Source organism: Panthera leo, chromosome B4 (assembly GCF_018350215.1).
Source record: "Panthera leo isolate Ple1 chromosome B4, P.leo_Ple1_pat1.1, whole genome shotgun sequence".
Taxonomy (NCBI): Eukaryota; Metazoa; Chordata; class Mammalia; order Carnivora; family Felidae; genus Panthera; species Panthera leo.
Window position 1 is genome coordinate 109,852,696 of NC_056685.1, and position 19,958 is coordinate 109,872,653.

The 19,958-nt window shown below is 38.0% G+C and overlaps 2 protein-coding genes across 5 annotated transcripts in view; one reads left to right on the plus strand and one right to left on the minus strand.

Moving 5' to 3' along the window:
• Positions 1-2,490, minus strand: part of CEP290 (centrosomal protein 290) — a 92,450-nt gene extending 89,960 nt beyond the window's left edge. The window contains exons 1-5 of the mRNA XM_042947303.1: positions 2,281-2,490; positions 1,589-1,718; positions 1,355-1,432; positions 319-388; positions 8-54 (exon numbers count right to left, since the gene is read on the minus strand). Of these exons, the coding sequence (XP_042803237.1) occupies positions 8-54; positions 319-388; positions 1,355-1,432; positions 1,589-1,690 (297 nt within the window). The 5' untranslated portion in view covers positions 1,691-1,718; positions 2,281-2,490. The remainder of the gene's footprint in view (positions 1-7; positions 55-318; positions 389-1,354; positions 1,433-1,588; positions 1,719-2,280) is intronic.
• Positions 2,491-2,518: 28 nt separating this feature from the next.
• Positions 2,519-19,958, plus strand: part of TMTC3 (transmembrane O-mannosyltransferase targeting cadherins 3) — a 62,220-nt gene continuing 44,780 nt past the window's right edge. For 2 of the 4 annotated variants that reach the window (XR_006204981.1, XM_042947305.1), the window contains exons 1-2: positions 2,519-2,663; positions 12,048-12,264. Coding sequence is in view for 1 of the 4 variants with exons in the window: in XM_042947305.1 (XP_042803239.1) it covers positions 2,584-2,663; positions 12,048-12,264 (297 nt within the window). In the remaining 3 variants the exon portion in view is untranslated. Of the gene's footprint in view, positions 2,664-2,684; positions 2,873-10,508; positions 10,797-12,047; positions 12,265-19,958 lie in introns of those variants that run through there. The other 2 variants (XR_006204982.1, XR_006204984.1) reach the window with 2 other exon arrangements.

Genomic DNA, 19,958 nt, shown 5'->3' on the forward strand with positions numbered 1-19,958 from the left:
GACATACCTCCAGTTCATTTTCCAGTTTCATTACTTTAGTTTTTAATTGATTTTCTATTAAAAAAAAAGTTTCAATTAGTCAGATTTATCTCAAAACAAACTTTTACATAAATTTCAATAAAGTAATAAAATTATTTTTAAAGACTCCATCATGATTGTAATAAGGTAACATAAGAGAAAGTAACTTCTATACCTCATCCATAAAACAGGAGTTCTACACATGTCTTTCAAAGTAAGTTGGGAATACACACATTTTATAGAATATGTTAAACGGAGTCCCCTATTGGACACTATGATAAACTTCTTCCAGGGCATTACCGAATTTTGCTTGTTCTTCTCCAGCTTTTTCAACTTCCTCCAAAGCTAGTTCTACTTCTTGAGCTTTCATCTAAACATTTAAAAAGAAAAGTTATTTCAATATGCCTTTACAAAAGCACTGAAAACAAGGACTTTGTTTCATTTGCTTTCCTAGTATTTAATGCCTTCAGTACCTGGGATATGGAGATTTTCAGTAAATGTTTGTTGAATAGATGACTTTCTTATTTAAGGATATGACAGCTTCAAAATATCTTTGATTCCTCTTTTTCTCCTCAATCTCATACGTGGTAATGTAACTTTTCTAATGTTCTAATTTTTCCGTAATGTTTTCTACTATCTTTTCCTATTCCAATTGTCATTATTCTAGTCCAGAATCTTATGTTTAACCTCCTTCACAACGTTCTGTCTAAACAGCTTCAATTCCCTTCATTCTGTCCTTTTAACATACCTAGTTTAGCCTTCCTAAGGAATACTTTTGAATCAATCAATTGTGGCTCAAAAATCCTAACAGCTCCTCATAGGCAATAGCATAAAATACACTTAGACTACTGTAAACTATACCCAACATTTATTTTCGCTACAATTTATTAACTTTCTGCACCTGTCTCCTCAAATGTAAAGAATAAGCACATTTTCTAGTCCCAGTTTTTATTTAGGGTGATTTCTACCTGCAGTATACTCATTGGCCTTTGCCCTTTATGAGGCCTCTCACACCAAAATCTCTCCCCCTCCTAACAAATCCCTACAGAAGTCATTCATAGTTTTCATTCTGACTTCAGAATTATGTTAACATAATTAACAAAGGACCTCCGTATGTTATTTTTAAACACCCCCATCCTGTTTCCCTTATACATTCTTCTAGGAACTTTAGAGCTGAAACTAGCAATGTTTTTCACACTAAAATCCTCAATCCACATTTGAAGCAATCTCATTTTCAGTGATCTTGGTACTTTCATAAAGATTAACTTATTTAAGAACAGTTCCTTAAACGTCCTCTAATAGTCAAAACCATTGTTAAAACCCACAGCATACAAACCTTCATTAGTGATTGAGTAATTCTGAAAAGGTGTATCACATTTTCTTGACTTGCATGTTTTAGCTCACTTATTTCCACCTAAGTAAAGAGAAAGCAACTATTTTATATTTTATAACCCTTAGGCAAAATATGAGAACTCTTCCATTTGTGACATTCATTGATTTCGTGGACAACTTAATCATAGTTGTGCGTGTATGTACACACACAACTATGTATTGTTTATCAGTTAAGCACCTTGGATAAGGAAACCAGTAAATTATCTGCCAATTCTTCTTGACGAGGCAGGTCATCTGGGTCAACTTTTATTATTTCTTTCCAGTTTATATTAGGTGGCATCGTGAAATCTTTCACTGCGCTTTACCTTCTGTAACAAAACAGGTGGGTATTAGCATTTTCAATGTAAACAACATTACTGTTTTTGTAGATTACATCATTATAACTCTAAGATGTTAGCAAAGAGCAATGGCTCCTTAATTGTATGACGGATATACATATATACAGATATATATAGCCTTGATCAAAATTACAGCTGGCACAAACCAGCAGATGCTGCACCAGCTGAATAAACTACAAGTTCCCTTCCTAAGACTCATCTAGATAAGAACTAAGGTTCTGCGTCTCCTCCTCTACGCCCCCCCTTACCACTAGAGGCGCTCGAATATCTAATGGTGCCAAGCGCGGGGCTGCCTGGAAGGCTGAAAATGAATCCTGATTCGGAGAAGCAGGAACTGGGGGTAAAAAGGCTGCGGAAACGGCTGAAATGGGCGCAGGTAGGCCGAGGAAACCAGGGCCGAAGCTAGAAGACAAATGGGTCGCCAACCAAAGACTACGGAGCAGGGAAGCTAGGCTGTTACATACGGGCCCTGAGGCTTAAAGAACCTGCTTGGAAAGAAACTGGCTGCTCCCTCTCACCAAAATCCACCCACCTAACCAAGGATGGCAACCAGCAGCGTCCCCTCATCTGCCGCACGGACCAAGCTTGGTCCCGCCGCTACGCCCGACCGCTCCACAGCGCGCTTCCACCGGGTCTCTGGATCCCGCCAACTGGTCCAGTGCAATCAAGAGCGGCAGCGGCTGCTAGGCGACACCATTCCCCACCCAGCTAAAGACGGAACAAGGCCCCGGATGCGAGGGGAGCCTACATTTCACGACCTTGGGTGATGCTTTGCGTTTAGATTCTCCTGCAAGGTCCCTTGTACTCTCTGTTAAAGACTGGGAGAAGGTGAGGGATGAGGACTCCAAATCCCAGAGTGCAGTTCTGCGTGCAATATTTGTGCATGCTGGGAAATGAAGTCTCTGAGATGTGGAGGTAGGCCGTTCCCGGCGTGCAATGCGGGAGGCTGCGACGGTGCTGGGGTGGTGGGGGAACGACCCGGAGGCGGGAGGCGCAGTGGCTGAGGCGCGTGTGCGCTGGTGACCAGAATTAGATAGACCATGACTGTGCCTTCGGTGGCGTCACTCGCTGGGCCGCTTTTCCTGAGATTTCCCTAAGCCGTCTCCTGGTGGAACTGCTCCCAGGTGAGGTCGGGCTACGGGTCAGCGGCGGGGGAGGAGTTGAGGGGAGCGGTCCCGGCTTAACGAAGCTCGTGCTTTGGGGCGGAAGGACTCGGTCCAGGTCTGAAGAGGTGGGAAGCACCCTTCTCCTTAGGGGTTTGCAAACGTTCCCCGGGTGGTGCCCTCTGTAAGAAGAAAAAGTTTTAGTTTTCTTTGCTCTCAGAATCCATTCAGTATAGTGGAGTGGGGCCGCGCCGCCAAGATCGTGATTTCGGGGTGAGTAAAGAATCGAGAAAAGGACACATTCTTTTCTGTCCGCCTTACCTGTAGCACCGTAGCCTTCGTGGATCGGAGGACCTGAAGGTTGAGGTACTGGCATAGAGTGAAGGCTCCAGAGAGGGGAGTTCAGAATTTGTCCAGGCTACTGCTGGGGTGGAGAGAGAAGGGCCTCAGTATTCACCAGCCCGGAAACTGTCACTTGCTTGGTTACCGAAGATGCCCTTATATGAAAGTGTTCTCAGGTGTTTACAGTTCTTTTGGACAAAGTTTCCCCATCCTGCTGCGCTCAGCCATTCTGAAATATAATACACTAGTAGGTAACTTTCTGAAAAAGCCTTAAACTTGAAATGACATTTTCAACTGTTTGGACCATTGCCTCTTACAGTTATCTTCTTTTTAGGACTTTTTCTTAATTGTAATTGATATATTTTCCTTCTGAAAATATACAGATTTTTTTCCAAACCACGTGTTTGGGTAAAACAAATAGCTCAGTAAAAAATAAAAACATACCGATTTCGTAAGATACAAATCTGATGAATGTCTTTAAAATGTAGGAATGATGATTTTGTTGTATCCTTTACGGAGATTATATGCCACATAAAGTTCATTATCTTTTTCACATGCTTACATTACATCCCCAGAACCTGCGTACCTTGTAACTCTAAGTTTTACCTTTTGACTAGTCTGTTCTTTGTTTCAATGAGTTCGTTTTTGTTTTTTGGTTGTTTTGGTTTTTGTTGTTGTTGTTGCTGTTGTTTTAGATTGCACATGTTAGATCATACGGTATTTGTCTTTTTCCGTCTGACTTATTTCACTTAGCATAATGCTCCCAGGGTCCTTCCATGTTGTCCCAAATTGCAAGATTTCATTCTTTTCATGGCTGAGTAATGTTCCATTGTATGTATATACCACATTTTCTTGATTCATCTGCCAGTGGTCACTTAAGGTATTTCCACGTCTTGGCTATTGTAAATAATTCTGCAATGGATATGGAGGGTATCTGCAATGGATATCTCATCTAGATAGTGGTTTCATTTGCTTCGGATGTATATCCAGAAGTGTAATTGCTTGATAATATGGTAGTTCTGTTTTAAATCGTGAGTGACCTCCTGGCTGTTTTCCATAGAGGCTGCACTGGTTTACATTCCCACCAACAGTGTGCGAGGGTTCTCTCTTCTCCACATCCTTGACCACAGTTGTTATCTTTTGTCTTCATGATGACAGTTAACTGACAGGTGTGCGGTGGTGTCTCAGGGTTTTGATTTGCATTTTCCTGCTGTAGTGATATTGAGCACCTTTTCATGTACCTGTTGGCCATTTGTAAGTCTTTGGAAGAAGTTCTTTTGTTTTTTCGTTTGTTTAAATGTTTATTTTTGATAGAAAGAATGGGAGAGGGGCAAAGAGAAGAAGACAGAGAATCCCAAGCAGGCTCTGCCCTGACAAAAAAAAAAAAAGAAACTCTGGGCTCAAACTCACACACCTGTGAGGTCAAGACCTGAGCTGGAATCAAGAGTTGGACTCTTAACTGACTGAGCCACCCAGGTGCCTATGCCTGTTTTTAAATCAGATTCTTTTGTTTTTTTTGCTGTTGAGCTGTTTAAGTTCCTTACATATTTCAGATACTAATCCTTTATCAGATGTATGATTTGCAGGTATTTTCTCCCATTCCATAAGTTGCCTTTTCATTTTGTTAATAGTTTGGTGTGCAGAAGCTTTTTAATGTTGTCCCACTTGTTTATTTTTCCTTTTTGCTTTTGGTTTCAAATCCAAAAAAAAAAAAAATCATTGTCAAGGTCAGTGTCGAGGAGCTTACCTTTATGTTTACTTCTAGGAGTTTTATAGTTTCGGGTCTTACATTCAAGTCTTTAATCCATTTTGTATTGATTTTTGTGAGTACTGTAAGATTATGCACTTTCATTCTTTCACATGTGGCTCTCCAGTTTTCCCAACACCAGTTATTAGACTCTACTTTCTTCCTTACGTATTTTTGGTCCTTTGTTCATTTCTGGGCTATCTTGTTCCATTAATCTATATATTTTATGGAAATGCCATAACTATACAAATGCCAATACTATAACTTTGTCACACTATCTCACTTACTCTTCATCACAGTCCAGTGGAGTAGGTGCCTATATTGTCCTCATTTTCCAACTAAGTTAAAAAACTTAAGCTTGGAGAAGTTAAGTACTGTGCTTAAATAGTGTGATATTGGGCATGGATCTTTCTGGCTGGAGAACATTCTCTTGACTGCCATACTACCTCCTCAGGCATGCTGGGACCAGTATCTGTGGAGTGCTTCTTCTTCAGTCTTGCTGTCTGTAGTAAATATCACATTCTAATGATGTAACTTTGTTTACTCAAGAATTTGAATTACGTTTTTCATGTTCAGTTTTTAACTCATAATTTAGCAAGGAAGAGATGAGATCTAATCATGTGCTTAAAACTGCATATTTATTTTCGTGGAATCTGATTTTTCTGTAGCACCTTGTTTTTTTTCTTGTTTTTCATTCATTATCACTATTCTGTATATTCATTTACTAGTTTCGTTTGTCTGTTTTCATCTTTACTACCCTTAGTTCCCCTCATCCTCTTGTTCACATTTATATTGCCAGCATCTCAAGGTACCTGGTCTAATGGTAAATTTTATTTTCACTTTTCAGAAGTGAAAATAAATTCAGAGAACCTAAGTAATTTCCTAATAGTTAATGAATCCAAGACTGTTACCCAGATCTCAATTACAGTCCTGACAAAATGCAAAATCTTGCTTAAATTTCATTTTTTTTTACTCTAACAGTATTTTTGAGCTTGTACACTGTCCTAGCATTGACTTATAACCTCCTTAGGAGCTTTCCAGGTGTAATCCGAAACTGGCTTCTGAACATGGAGGGCAGAGAGACAAAGGGGAAGGCCATTCCAGGTTGGAAGGTGGCAGCTTCACTAAGTAAAGGGTACTTACCTATGAGGCTTGTCTTGCATAGTGGAAAGACTAATGAACCCCTGCACTCACCCAATCTGAAAAGTTTATATAGAGAGGCCTTAATTGGGTTCAGTCAAGTATATTGTGCAGGTGTTCTCAACACCATATCATTATCTCAAGGCTATGTCCTTGCAGTAGCCTTTGGGATAGCAAAGCTTGCATGAAAAGCAAACAACCCACATTCCAACTGGAGGGGACAGATCACTTGGGCCCAATTTATAGATCAGCTGGCAGTCACATTTGTTTTTTGTTTTTTTTAAGTTTATTTTGGTGTGCAGGTGGGGAAAAGGCAGAGGGGGAGAAAAAGAGAATCCCGAGCTGACTCTGTGCTGTCAGCACAGAGCCCTATGCGGGGCTCAATCCCACAAACATGACCTGAGCCAAAATCAAAAATCGGAGGTTTAACCAACTGGCCCACTCAGGCCCCCCTGTCAGTCACATCTTTTCAATGACCTTCCCCAACAGCTAGACAAGGGCGATACAACAGGAAACAAGTTTGCTATGGTCTAGGTTCTTATGCATTATAGTATGTACGTAGCTGTGAATCAAATTTAACTCAAGTTCTACTTCAGTCACTCTAATTTTGAGGAAAATCACTAAAACTGTTATTTTTTTTATCATATTTTCTGCATCAGTCAGTTTTTACCAAGAGAAGAGTGATACCAAGAGATGTGATAATTTTATAAATGTCCCTGCTACAGGAATACTTGCCTGGACCTGCCTTCTGTCTTCTCTCTGGTTTTATGAGCAGTTTTATTTAATCAAAATCATTTCACAAAAAAGACTTTCCCTTTTGTAATTGCTACCTCTGTTCCCTGTATCAGTCAACTAATTTTGTTCAGATGTTATTTCCATTCCCTTTTTTGCTGCTTTATCAAGAAAACGAATGGTAGGTTATTTTCCAGCATCTATAATAAAGCATAACCATGAGAACTTTAGTATCCACTGTGTATAAAATATTTCATTTAGTCTGTTCTAGTAGAGAAGACTCAGTGTGCAGCAAGCTGACGCTTGTCTCTTGACATGAGACTGGAAAGATTAGGAAGAGTCAGAGTAAATACTTCATAAACTTTGCAGGCCAAAGTTTTATACACTTTAAAATAGTCATAAAATATAGATTATTCTTATTGAAGAAGATCATGAAATTATTGAACTGAGAGAACTCTACTTTCCAGGTTAAATAGTCACAAATTCATATAAAATTTTCCTGTAGGTTTATTTTTTCCACAGTTGTACTACTGGATTTTTAGAAAAAGGGGTACATGGTAACAAACACCTATGAGAATCTCATCTTTGATATAATGGTCAAGTAAGCATTTTTGCTTTCCTTTCTTTATGTTTAACAAGCATGTAAGGTACTATCATCTCTAGGTAAAGAAAGAGAAGCATTGAACCCCCTCTCCATGTCACAGGGCTTCTCATTTGCAGTGAGCTTGAGCTTGGAGCAGAAGACAATCCCTAAAGTTAAATCAAGTTGAGGGTTTTGATTATTATGTTGGCATTGAGCACGTCAATTACTGAATGGAACTGTTTGCAACTTAATGTGATTGTATAACTCTTAATTACCTAACTATATTTAGAAATCCTGGGAACTGTCCAAGTTTTTAAAAGTAACATTTTATAACCTTATGTTTTGTAAACCTTTAAATTCAACCTAAAAGTCTTATTATGTTTGTAAACTTACACGCCCCCCCCCCACCCCCTTTTTTATATAACTCAAATTGAAAGGACTAAATGCATAAGCTACATTTAAAACTTGGTTAAATTGCCTTAATTTAAAATTTCATTTATAATTTTAATGTATTTTTATTATTTTTTTAATGTTTATTTTTGAGAGAGGGCATGAGCATGGGAGGGGCAGAGAGAGAGGGGGAGACAGAATTTGAAGCAGGCTCTGTGCTGAGAGCAGAGAGCCAGATAGGAGGCTCAAACTCAGGAACCCGTGAGATCATGACCTGAGCCGAAGTCGGATGCTTAACCAACTGAGCCTAATTTTTATTCAAGGATTCAAGACACCTGACTTAAAAAGCAAAATTTTCTCAATACTTAAAACAATTTGTATACACCTAATAAATTAAACTTAAAACTATAGCAACTCCCAAGTCCTTACAAAAATTCCAATATATTTGCAAACTTGGCTAAATTAGTATACTTTTCAGCTAAAAAGCCTAAATCCACAAACTGCATGGCCAATAATTTAATATTATGTATATTTTACATATCATTGTGTCATATAAAATTGCATTTTAAATTCTTTTTGAAGCTAATATATCAAGAGTCTACAGTGTATAAGATTCTTCTGAACAATATAAGTACTCTAATAATCAAATACATGTTAATTCCCAAATATAACTGTGAAGTAGTAAAACCACAGGTTTAATTTACTCCTATTTCCTCTATTTATTTTAATTTTTCCTGTGGTGAGAATGTTTAACCAAATAGTTTAACAGCAGTTTGGGGTAAGAACTCCAAGTGTCACCAGGTCAGGGACCTGACATTATTTATGGGAGAGAGGTTTCTGACCGATACACAAGACCTGATTTTCATCTATCCCATGGTGGATGTTCTGAGTTGTTTTGTTTTCCTAAATTTCAATTACACACACACACACACACACACACACACTGTAAGAGTAACATGGTTCTCACCCATTCGGTGCTCTGTTTATATCTTCTTGGGAGTGTTGTTCAAGAACTTTCTGACCTATTCTAGTATGAAGTGGTTAGTTGACTTGCTTGCATGGTTGTCATTCTGGGTATTTCTTTTTTTGCTTTGTTTTGTTTAGTTTTTGTTTTCTTCTGGGTATTTCTTTTGTTGCTATCTTGCATTGGATCCCGTCTCCTGATTTCCCTCTCTCTGTTTCTTAGTATACTCCCTAATTTTACTGGTATACATCTTCTATTAGTTTCCTGAAAAGAGGAGACAGAGGTAATGTTTTTAAGACCTTGAATGTCTTAAAATATTTTTATTCTAGTTTCTTAGTTGGGTAATTTGTGTTTATTAACATAGAATTTTAGGTTGGAAATTATTATCCCTCAGAAACTTGAAGCATTACTCCCTTTTTCTTCTGCATCTAGCTTCCAGTACTAGTGAAAGAAAAAAAAAAGATTTGTTTGGATTCATAATCTTTGGTATGGAACCTGTTTTCTTTGTGGAAACTTTTAGAGTCCTTTTTGTTTGTTTCCAGAGTTGTAATATTTTATAAGATTCTATACCAGTTTGTAAAAAAGAGCTGGAGTGTCTCAAAATGTATATAGACAGACTTCTGGTTAACCCTCATTTTCAGTTTGCTACCTTTCTTCTGACTTGTGTCTTCTGTGTCAGACACCTTGTATTTCACCTATTTCAGAGAGGAAGTCTCTGATCTTCTCCTCTGCTATAGAAGAGGTCACTTGCCTGTACCCAATGGGAAAGGGGTCTAAATTCTAACAAATCCATATGTTCCAACCTATTTCTTGAGATCTTGTCACCAGTTTTGAGATTGATGCTGGCAGGGATGCAAAAAACTTTTTAAGTTTTCCACCTTAAGCTTTAGATTCACTTTCCTGAGCTCTGTTAGGTTACTTGCTAAATTTTGTTTTTCCAGCTTCCAAAACTTGCTATGATTGCCCCTCCAGTGGTGTTTATCCTTGGGAATTTATACCCCCCTTTCTTTTCTCTTTTAATACTTTGTCATTTTAGTGTGTAGTTGAGAATGAGTGAGGCAAATAATGCCTGGTCAGTCTCCAATCTTTAAACAAGTGCTATCAGCTTTTTCTATGATAATAAGGTATAAGGTCTTACTCTTTAGAGATGATAAATCACTTGTGTACTCAAGATAAACCCTTAGATAATTTTTCTTTTAGTTAAAACTATCCTTCAAAAGGTACAGCTAATTTCTTTTGGTGATTGGTAGCATTGGATTTTGCATTTCTTTAAGTGTAATATATTCTAAGGTTTTCCTATCCAATTCTAAAGGCACTTTAATAGGCTTGTGTGTGTATCTTTATATAAACTTACGTCTGATTTTAAATCTCTCTCTGCCCTCCCTACTGTATTCTTCCTCTCTACATCTAGGCCAGATGTATATCAGGCCTTAGATCTTCTGGCTCTGTGAGTGATGTATTTTTTCTTCTTGCTGCTATAACAAATTATCACAAACATGCTGGCTTAAAGTAACAAAAATTCTATTTATTTATTTTTTTACTGTTTATTTATTCTTGAGAAGAGAGAGCATGAGCAAGGGAGGGTCAGAAAGTGGGAGACACTGAATCCCAAGCGGGCTCCAAGCTGTCAGCACAGAGTACGATGCAGCGCTCAAACTCAGAAACCGGGAGATTATGACCTAAGCTGAAGTCAGACGCATAATGGACTGAGCCACACAGGCGCCCCAACAAATTTATTTTATAACTAAGGACATGCAAAATGGGTTTCACTAGACTAAAATTGAAATGTCAATAGGGCTGTGGTCCCTTTAGAATCTAATGAAGAAAGTGGTTTTTTTGCCTTTCCACCTTCTAGAGGCTGCCATCATTCCTTGCCTTATGGCCCTAGCCTGCTGTCACATCACTCTCATCTCTGCTTTTCTGACTCTTCTGCCTGCCTTTTGTAAGGTTTCGTGTCATTGAATTGGCCCACCAGATAATTAAGGATATAATCTCTTCATCGCAAAACCCTCCATGTAATCACAACTTGTAAAGTCTCTTTTGCCATGTAAGGTAACATATTCACAGGATCAGGGGATTTGGATGTGGACAGTTTGGGAGGGGGGCATAGTTCTATCTTCCACAAGTGATGAGCCTAAAATGATCCTAATGATACTACTCAAGCTAAAAAAGTAGATCATCAGCTTGTTTTTCAAGAGTACCCTTATTTTAATTATAGGGCTGATTCTTCAGTATCATCCAGTTATTATAGTGCCTTTTACTCTAAACCATTCTCTCACTGAATCCTTTATTTAAAAAAAAAAAAAATTATTTTGAGAGAGCACCAATGAGAAGGGGCAGAGGGGGTGGGAGAGAATTGCAAGCAAGCTCTGTGCTGTCAGTGCAGAGCCAGACACGGGGCTCCATCCTTTGCATCCATGAGATACGTGACTTGAGCTGAAATCAAGAGCTGGATGCTTAACCGACTGAGCCACCCAGGTACCCCTCACTGAATCCTCTCTAAAACAATGACTTAATTATGAATTTTCATGTGTGAAGCCCATTCCCTATATTAAAACCATTTGTGGTAAAAAGAAAAAGAAACACTATTTAGAACTGGGTTTTAAGCTTATATGGGCCAGATAACATAAATCAATCAAACAAGTCAGGGTTAAAGACAAGACGATACTTAAATGGCTAGTATACAGCTAGCTTAGGCTTAGAATTCCTATAGAGACATTTAAGACAGATATGTTTAAAAGGTTTTAACCAAACCAAGGCTGTGGGCTGCAAGTTTGGACACCTGATTTAGGTAATAGTTGATCTTCTAGTATATTAAGTATTAAAATAGAAGTTTCAAGATACATTTCAGAAAATCCATGTTCAATGTTTTTTCAAATATTTGTTTTCCCACAAAAATTTACTGTTCTTCCCACTAAGATTTATTTACTACTCCTTGAGTAGACCATACTAGTTTTTTTTTAAGTTTTTTGTATGTATATCTGTTTCCCTGAGTAATCTGACCTGTGACGACTTATAAGGAATTCACTATCTAGTTAGCTAGAGATATAAATCCAGAGATTAAGTAAGTGGTGTGATTGTAGTAGAGGTTTGAAATTCATGAAGCAGCAATTAATTTTAAGTTAGAAATTTGAAGAGTGAGCAGCTAATGCTTTTTAGAGGTGGATGATATTTGAGCTGAGCTTTGAAATATTCTCAAGGAGAATTAGCATTCGCTATTTTACTTATCCTTCTACTAAAATTTTACTTACTTGAAAAAAATGATGCTTATTTTATTTTCATGATTTTTCCCTCCTAGATTTTATCCACAAGTGCTTGTGGAAAAGATGGCTGATATTAACCTCAAAGAAGTAACCTTAATAGTAGGTGTGGTTACTGCCTGCTATTGGAACAGCCTCTTTTGTGGTTTTGTTTTTGATGATGTTTCAGCAATACTGGATAATAAAGACCTGCATCCATCTACACCTTTAAAAACTTTATTTCAGAATGACTTCTGGGGAACCCCTATGTCTGAGGTAAGTAGTTATTTATTGCTTATATGTATCTCAGATTTTAAATAATTCTAGTAGTTTATTACTCGTAATTCTCTATCGACATTGGCATCATAGCATTTATGAATTTGTTTCCCAAAAATTTGTATGTTAGATAGGAAGTTGAAGATGTGGTTATCGTCTTTAAAGCAGTACATGGTTCTTTCCTTAGTTGTATACCTTGGTTTAATCTTTTTAAAAATAATATATGTGTGTGAAAACCAAACATATTAGGATACGAGTAAGTGTAAACAAATCTATTTCTTGCTAATTTTCTCTTTTTCCATGATTCAGGCCAAAGAGATGACCACTTTGGATATATTTAACCATCTGAAAATATGTGACTTCAGTATAAATAGATTAGACTTTTTTTTTGAGAGTGATAGTGCATGTGTGCACTCACGTGATCATGAGTTTAGGAAGGGCAGAGAGAGAGAGAATCCCAAGCAGGCTTTAAATATGGAAGTCTCTCAAGGGTGGGGGTGAAGTCTGTCATTCCTTTAGTGACAGCACATAAGTATTTTTTCTTGTTAAAAAGCAGACTTTATTTTCTTAAACCTTCCTGTTCTCACCTAATTCTAGCCTTTAAAAAAAATACATATTTGATAATGAGTAAAAAATAATGGTTCTATAATAAGATACATTATTTTCTAGTCAGTTTATTTCCTTCTACCTTTTATCCCCAGAGACCCTTAGAACTACGTGTCCATTCCTACAACTTAAGCTAGTATCTGTTGTGATATTAATCATGGCATTGAGATTTTAAACTGAAAGGTTAGCTGGCTAGATTAAAGGTCTCATGAAAGTTATCATACCTTCGTGTCAATATGATTTCCTCAGCTTTACAAATACAATATTTGATTTTGTTCAAAGCACCTATAAGTGGGCACACTAAGAAAATACTCATAATAATAAACTCAGACAAAATGAATGAACAAATTAGAATAACAATATATGGTGGAGATTGGTGCTTCCTCCTGTTTTCAGATGGGCATCTTCTTTTCCTGTTGGGAAACATGCCACTAGGGAAAAATTGTTCTGAATAGTATTTAGGTATTATATGTTTTCTTGACAAGCCTGGAATTAGCACAAAGATCTAATGGTTGATGTCATTAAGTACTGATAGGCTAGAGGCCTGTGTGCAGATCACCAAACATTTATATAAGGATTTTTGTGCCAGTATAGAGCTTAAAGACACATTTTGGGCTTAGAACATTCTCGTGAACTGTATGAATACTGGCACATTAGGGATCTTTAGACTCCTTTTGGCTTCTCAGTGTTTAGATCATCTCTTTTATAAACCCATTCTTTAGATAGTAATACTCTGTTTTTGAATGGTTCGGTGGATTATAAATCCGGCTGCATATTACAGTTGCCTGGGGCACTTAAAATGTTACCAAGGCTCTACTCAAACTTGTTAGTTACAGTTAGCTCAGAATGGGATGTAACCATCAATATTTTTGTCTTGTTCTTTTTGTGTGTGTTCGCTTTTTTATTGTAGGATTTTGGGGGGATAGAGGATTGGGTGTTTCTTAAGTTATCCAAGTGATTCTCTGGTGCAGCCATGGTTGAAAACCACTGAGCTGTAATGAGCCACTCTTGTCTGGCATTTGGCCTACAATATATCTATCTTAAGGTAATGTTTGCAAATAATCCCATTGCACTAGATATTGCCTCAACTATATGGAGATTCACATTAGCAGGGAACTGTCAGCTAATTCACTCATTATATTCATGCCTATGTTTCTATTGCCACCTAATAATATGAGTAATTAAATTTTCTTTTAATATACCTGAATTTAATAATGATCTATATTATTTTGTTTGTAATATAGCTGTTTTACTGTACTTTCGAAGAGTAAACCTGTTATCTACTATGCTAATGATTATTTGTCATAGCAGAGTCTCAGATTACTAATGAATTGTGTAAATACAGTAAAATACTGGTTTGTGAGCATAATTTGTTCTGGAAACATGCTTGTAATCCAAAGCACTTATATGTCAAAGCAAATTTCCCCATAAGAAATAATGGAAACTCAGATTTGAGTTTTACAAATACAATATTTGTAAACTCAGATGATTTGTTCCACAACCCAAAAATATTCATATAAAAATGATTACAATACTGTAATGTCGTAGACTCTGGGCCTAGAGTTCTTTCTTGTCTAGCAAGAAAGCGAGATGCAGGATTAAAATGCAAAAGATGGCTAATGTCCGGGAGAAGACAAGAGCCCCTGATTAAGGGTCCTTGCTCCTTTCTTATTAGGATCAGAAGGCTTACAAACATGGTGATGAACGTGCAGAAAGAGAGAATGAAACTGTAAACATTAACTCATGGACTCATGGGAAAGGGGATCTTGAAGATATGCAGGGTTAGGGGTTTGGGTTAATACAAAACAAAAAATCCTGGTGCCCAGAGGAAGGTTGTTTACAGCAGACCTCAGGCACCACCTGTTTACCTAAACTTGTCTGGGGACAAGAAAGGTGGAACATGTAACCTCAGAGTCAACTAGGAACCTTTCTTTTGTTAATTAGCTCTGCTCTGGGCAGCTTTGCCCTGCAGTGGTCTATAGCCCTATTTACCTGTTTACCTAATTTGGTCCTTCTGCAAAAGCAGCTTTCTGCTATAATACTAAGTTGGGGAGTTGGGGGGGGGTGGGGGAGGGGGCGGGTGGTATCTTCCCTGAATACCAACCTTATTTACCTCATATACTTTTATATTGGGGCATTGGCCCACCCTCTCTATACTTACTTACCTAATCTTGTTTACCCAAATTTGGGTGTGAGTATCCTATGGCTTTTTAATTCTTTATGCCTTGTTAACCCATCAGTGCAGGCTCAGGGAATTCCTAAGCTTATTCCATTACCACACTGCAATATAATATAAAATTAAGAAAATACAAAATATAAAGAAAAATTAATCTGCACTTACCTTTGAAAACTTTAGTGGCTGGTGTGAGGGAGACGAGAGAAGAGTGTTATTGTGTAGGACAACTTTCACCATCACTAACGGAATCACTGCTATCTATAGACTCCATGGAATCTTCCTCTTTTTGTGCAACTTAAACAAAGAACCTATCCACTGGCACTTGCTTTTGCCTCCTTTTGAGGATTTTGTGGAAATGTGACATTGCATTGCCATTAAATAGATTCATCACTCACACTGCCACAGCCTTATTTGGGTGGTACATTTCTATAAAATTTTGCACCGTTTCCACATTTTACACTTCTCCCTAATCTCATTTGAAGTGAGGGATTCCTCTACCTTTTTCTCCTCCTCTCCAGATGAGATGCAGATGTAGACTTCCATAAAATCTTGCAATTTCGGCCACTTGCATGCCTTGTTTGTACTGCTCAATGATTTCCTTCTTAACATCCACCATGATCATCTCCTTCTCACTGCCTTTCTTTTCAACCTTTTTCTGCATGGGGGCCATCATATACGCTTGCAGAGATACTACAATACAGTATTGATAAATTCTTGTCATATTTAATGAAACTGGCAGTAAGACAGCAGAGGAAAGAGTCTATATCTGAAGGCAGTCTGACGTAAAATGAAACAAAGCATTCCTTAGCTTACTCTTGTATGGAAAAGTGAAGTACGTACATAGGTAGTTTGAAGTGACAAACAAGACACTAGTGCCAGTTGTGGGCACCCTCCAGAGTTCTGAAACCACCGATTTCTGCCACAGCCTGAGATCAAGCATGTGACCATGGGAGATGGTCACCCACAATTCCACAGCCAGAGAGAGAGAGAGAGAGAGAGAGCGCCTTGTCTCAGTTGTGATCATGTGACTTTGTTTCACATACTACTATTGTAAGATATTACTCATTTATCAAGTTAAAATTTATTAGAAATATTTCCTTGTTTTGTGGAACACTTAGAACGAGTTACTTTTGCAATCCAAGATTTACTATAATTAGTTATGTTAATAATTAATTTTTTAATTGGCCATTACCTATGGCTCTCTAATAGACCTAACAAAAAAAATCATATATATTGCAATTAAAAATAACCTGTTCCCCTTGCATTTTCAGACTTTATCCATTCAGCTGGCGAACATGTCCCATTGGAACTATGGTAACATTTTAGGCTCTCAAAAGGTTTCTAGAACCTTTTTTTTGCTATTGGATACAAATCATGTCAGTTCAGTATAGTGCCTTAAAAATAATTTTGTCTGCCTGAGCTAAAGCCAATGATATACAGAAAATAAGCAGCAAAGAACATTCTAAGTAGACAACACTCATGGTGTGTGTGTAGTCAGTATAGAGATATTAAAATGTTCCTATTTTCAAAGGAGAAATATTTGTTCCTTGTGGTTCCTAACATTCCCTAGTAGGGATGAAAAGCTTACAAGTATAATACCAGGGTCCCAGCAAGATATGGTAAGAGGTAAGAGAGCAAAGAAGCTGAATTTGAATACCCTTACATACAATTTTTATTTATTTATTTTTTTTAATAGATGAAATTTATTATCAAATTGGTTTTTATTGTCAAATTGGTTTCCGTACAACACTCAGTGCTCATCCCAAAAGGTGCCCTCCTCAATACCCATTACCCACCCTCCCCCCCCTCCCATCCCCCATCAACCCTGTTTGTTCTCAGATTTTTTTTTTTTTTTAAGGTTTTATTTATTTTTGAGACAGAGAGAGACAGAGCATGAACGGGGGAGGGGCAGAGAGAGAGGGAGACACAGAATCGGAAGCAGGCTCCAGGTTCTGAGCCATCAGCCCAGAGCCCGACACGGGGCTCGAACTCACGGACCGCGAGATCATGACCTGAGCTGAAGTCTGATGCTTAACCGACTGAGCCACCCAGGCGCCCCAGTTTGTTCTCAGATTTTAGGAGTCTCTTATGCTTTGGCTCTCTCCCACTCTAACCACTTGTTGGTTTTTTTTTTTCCTTCCCCTCCCCCATGGGTTTCTGTAAAGTTTCTCAGGATCCACATAAGAGTGAAAACATATGATATCTGTCTTTCTCTGTATGGCTTACTTCACTTAGCATCACACTCTCCAGTTCCATCCACGTTGCTACAAAGGGCCATATTTCGTTCTTTCTCATTGCCACATAGTATTCCATTGTGTATATAAACCACAATTTCTTTATCCATTCATCAGTTGATGGACATTGAGGCTCTTTCCATAATTTGGCTATTGTTGAGAGTGCTGCTATAAACATTGGGGTACAAGTGCCCCTATGCATCAGTACTCTTGTATCCCTTGGGTAAATTTCTAGCAGTGCTACTGCTGGGCCATAGGGTAGGTCTATTTTTAATTTTTTGAGGAACCTCCACACTGTTTTCCAGAGTGGCTGCACCAATTTGCATTCCCACCAACAGTGCAAGAGGGTTCCCGTTTCTCCACATCCTCTCCAGCATCTATGGTCTCCTGATTTGTTCATTTTGGCCACTCTGACTGGCGTGAGGTGATATCTGAGTGTGGTTTTGATTTGTATTTCCCTAATAAGGAGCGATGTTGAGCATCTTTTCATGTGCCTGTTGGCCATCTGGATGTCTTCTTTAGAGAAGTGTCTATTCATGTTTTCTGCCCATTTCTTCACTGGGTTATTTGTTTTTCAGGTGCGGAGTTTGGTGAGCTCTTTATAGATTTTGGATACTAGCCCTTTGTCCGATATGTCATTTGCAAATATCTTTTCCCATTCCATTGGTTGCCTTTTAGTTTTGTTGGTTGTTTCCTTTGCTGTGCAGAAGCTTTTTATCTTCATAAGGTCCCAGTAGTTCATTTTTGCTTTTAATTCCCTTGCCTTTGGGGATGTGTCAAGTAAGAAATTGCTACGACTGAGGTCAGAGAGGTCTTTTCCTGCTTTCTCCTCTATGGTTTTGATGGTTTCCTGTCTCACATTCAGGTCCTTTATCCATTTTGAGTTTATTTTTGTGAATGGTGTGAGAAAGTGGTCTAGTTTCAACCTTCTGCATGTTGCTGTCCAGTTCTCCCAGCACCATTTGTTAAAGAGATTGTCTTTTTTCCATTGGATGTTCTTTCCTGCTTTGTCAAAGATGAGTTGGCCATACATTTGTGGGTCTAGTACTGGGGTTTCTATTCTATTCCATTGGTCTATGTGTCTGTTTTTGTGCCAATACCATGCTGTCGTGATGATTACAGCTTTGTAGTAGAGGCTAAAGTCTGGGATTGTGATGCCTCCTCCTTTGGTCTTCTTCAAAATTACTTTGGCTATTCGGGGCCTTTTGTGGTTCCACATGAATTTTAGGATTGCTTGTTCTAGCTTTGAGAAGAATGCTGGTGCAATTTTGATTGGGATTGCATTGAATGTGTAGATAGCTTTGGGTAGTATTGACATTTTGACAATATTTATTCTTCCAATCCATGAGCACGGAATGTTTTTCCATTTCTTTATATTTTCTTCAGTTTCCTTCATAAGCTTTCTATAGTTTTCAGCATACAGATTATGTACATCTTTGGTTAGATTAATTCCTAGGTATTTTATGCTTCTTGGTGCAATTGTGAATGGGATCAGTTGCTTTATTTGTCTTTCTGTTGCTTCATTATTAATGTATAAGAATGCAACTGATTTCTGTACCTTGATTTTGTATCCTGCAACTTTGCTAAATTCATGTATCAGTTCTAGCAGACTTTTGGTGGAGTCTATCGATCTTCCATGTATAATATCCTGTCATCTGCAAAAAGTGAAAGCTTGACTTCATCTTTGCCAATTTTGATGTCTTTGATTTCCTTTTGTTGTCTGATTGTTGACGCTAGAACTTCCTGCACTATGTTAAACAACAGCGGTGAGAGTGGACATCCCTGTCGTGTTCCTGATCTCAGGGAAAAAGCTCTCAGTTTTTCCCCATTGAGGATGATGTTAGCTGTGGGCTTTTCATAAATGGCTTTCATGATCTTTAAGTATGTTCCTTCTATCCCGACTTTCTCGAGGGTTTTTATTAAGAAAGTTTGCTGAATTTTGTCAAATGCCTTTTCTGCATCGATTGACAGGATCATATGGTTCTTATCTTTTCTTTTACTAATGTGATGTATCACGTTGATCGATTTGCGAATGTTGCACCAGCCCTGCATCCCAGGAATGAATCCCACTTGATCATGGTGAATAATTCTTTTTATATGTTGTTGAATTCGATTTGCTAGTATGTTACTGAGAATTTTTGCATCCATATTCATCAGGGATATTGGCCTGTAGTCTCCTTTTTTACTGGGTCTCTGTCTGGTTTAGGAATCAAAGTAATACTAGCTTCATAGAATGAGTCTGGAAGTTTTCCTTCCCTTTCTATTTTTTAGAATAGCTTGAGAAGGATAGGTATTATCTCTGCTTTAAATGTATGGTAGAACTCCCCTGGGAAGCCATCTGGTCCTGGACTCTTATCGGTTGGGAGATTTTTGATAACCAATTGAATTTCTTCGCTGCTTTCTGTTTCCTCCTGATTGAGTTTTGGAAGTGTGTGGGTGTTTAGGAATTTGTCCATTTCTTCCAGGTTGTCCAGTTTGTTGGCATATAATTTTTCATAGTATTCCCTGATAATTGTTTGTATCTCTGAGGGATTGGTTGTAATAATTCCATTTTCATTCATGATTTTATCTATTTGGGCCATCTCCCTTTTCTTTTTGAGAAGCCTGGCTAGAGGTTTATCAATTTTGTTTATTTTTCTAAAAAACCAAATCCTGGTTTCATTGATCTGCTCTACAGC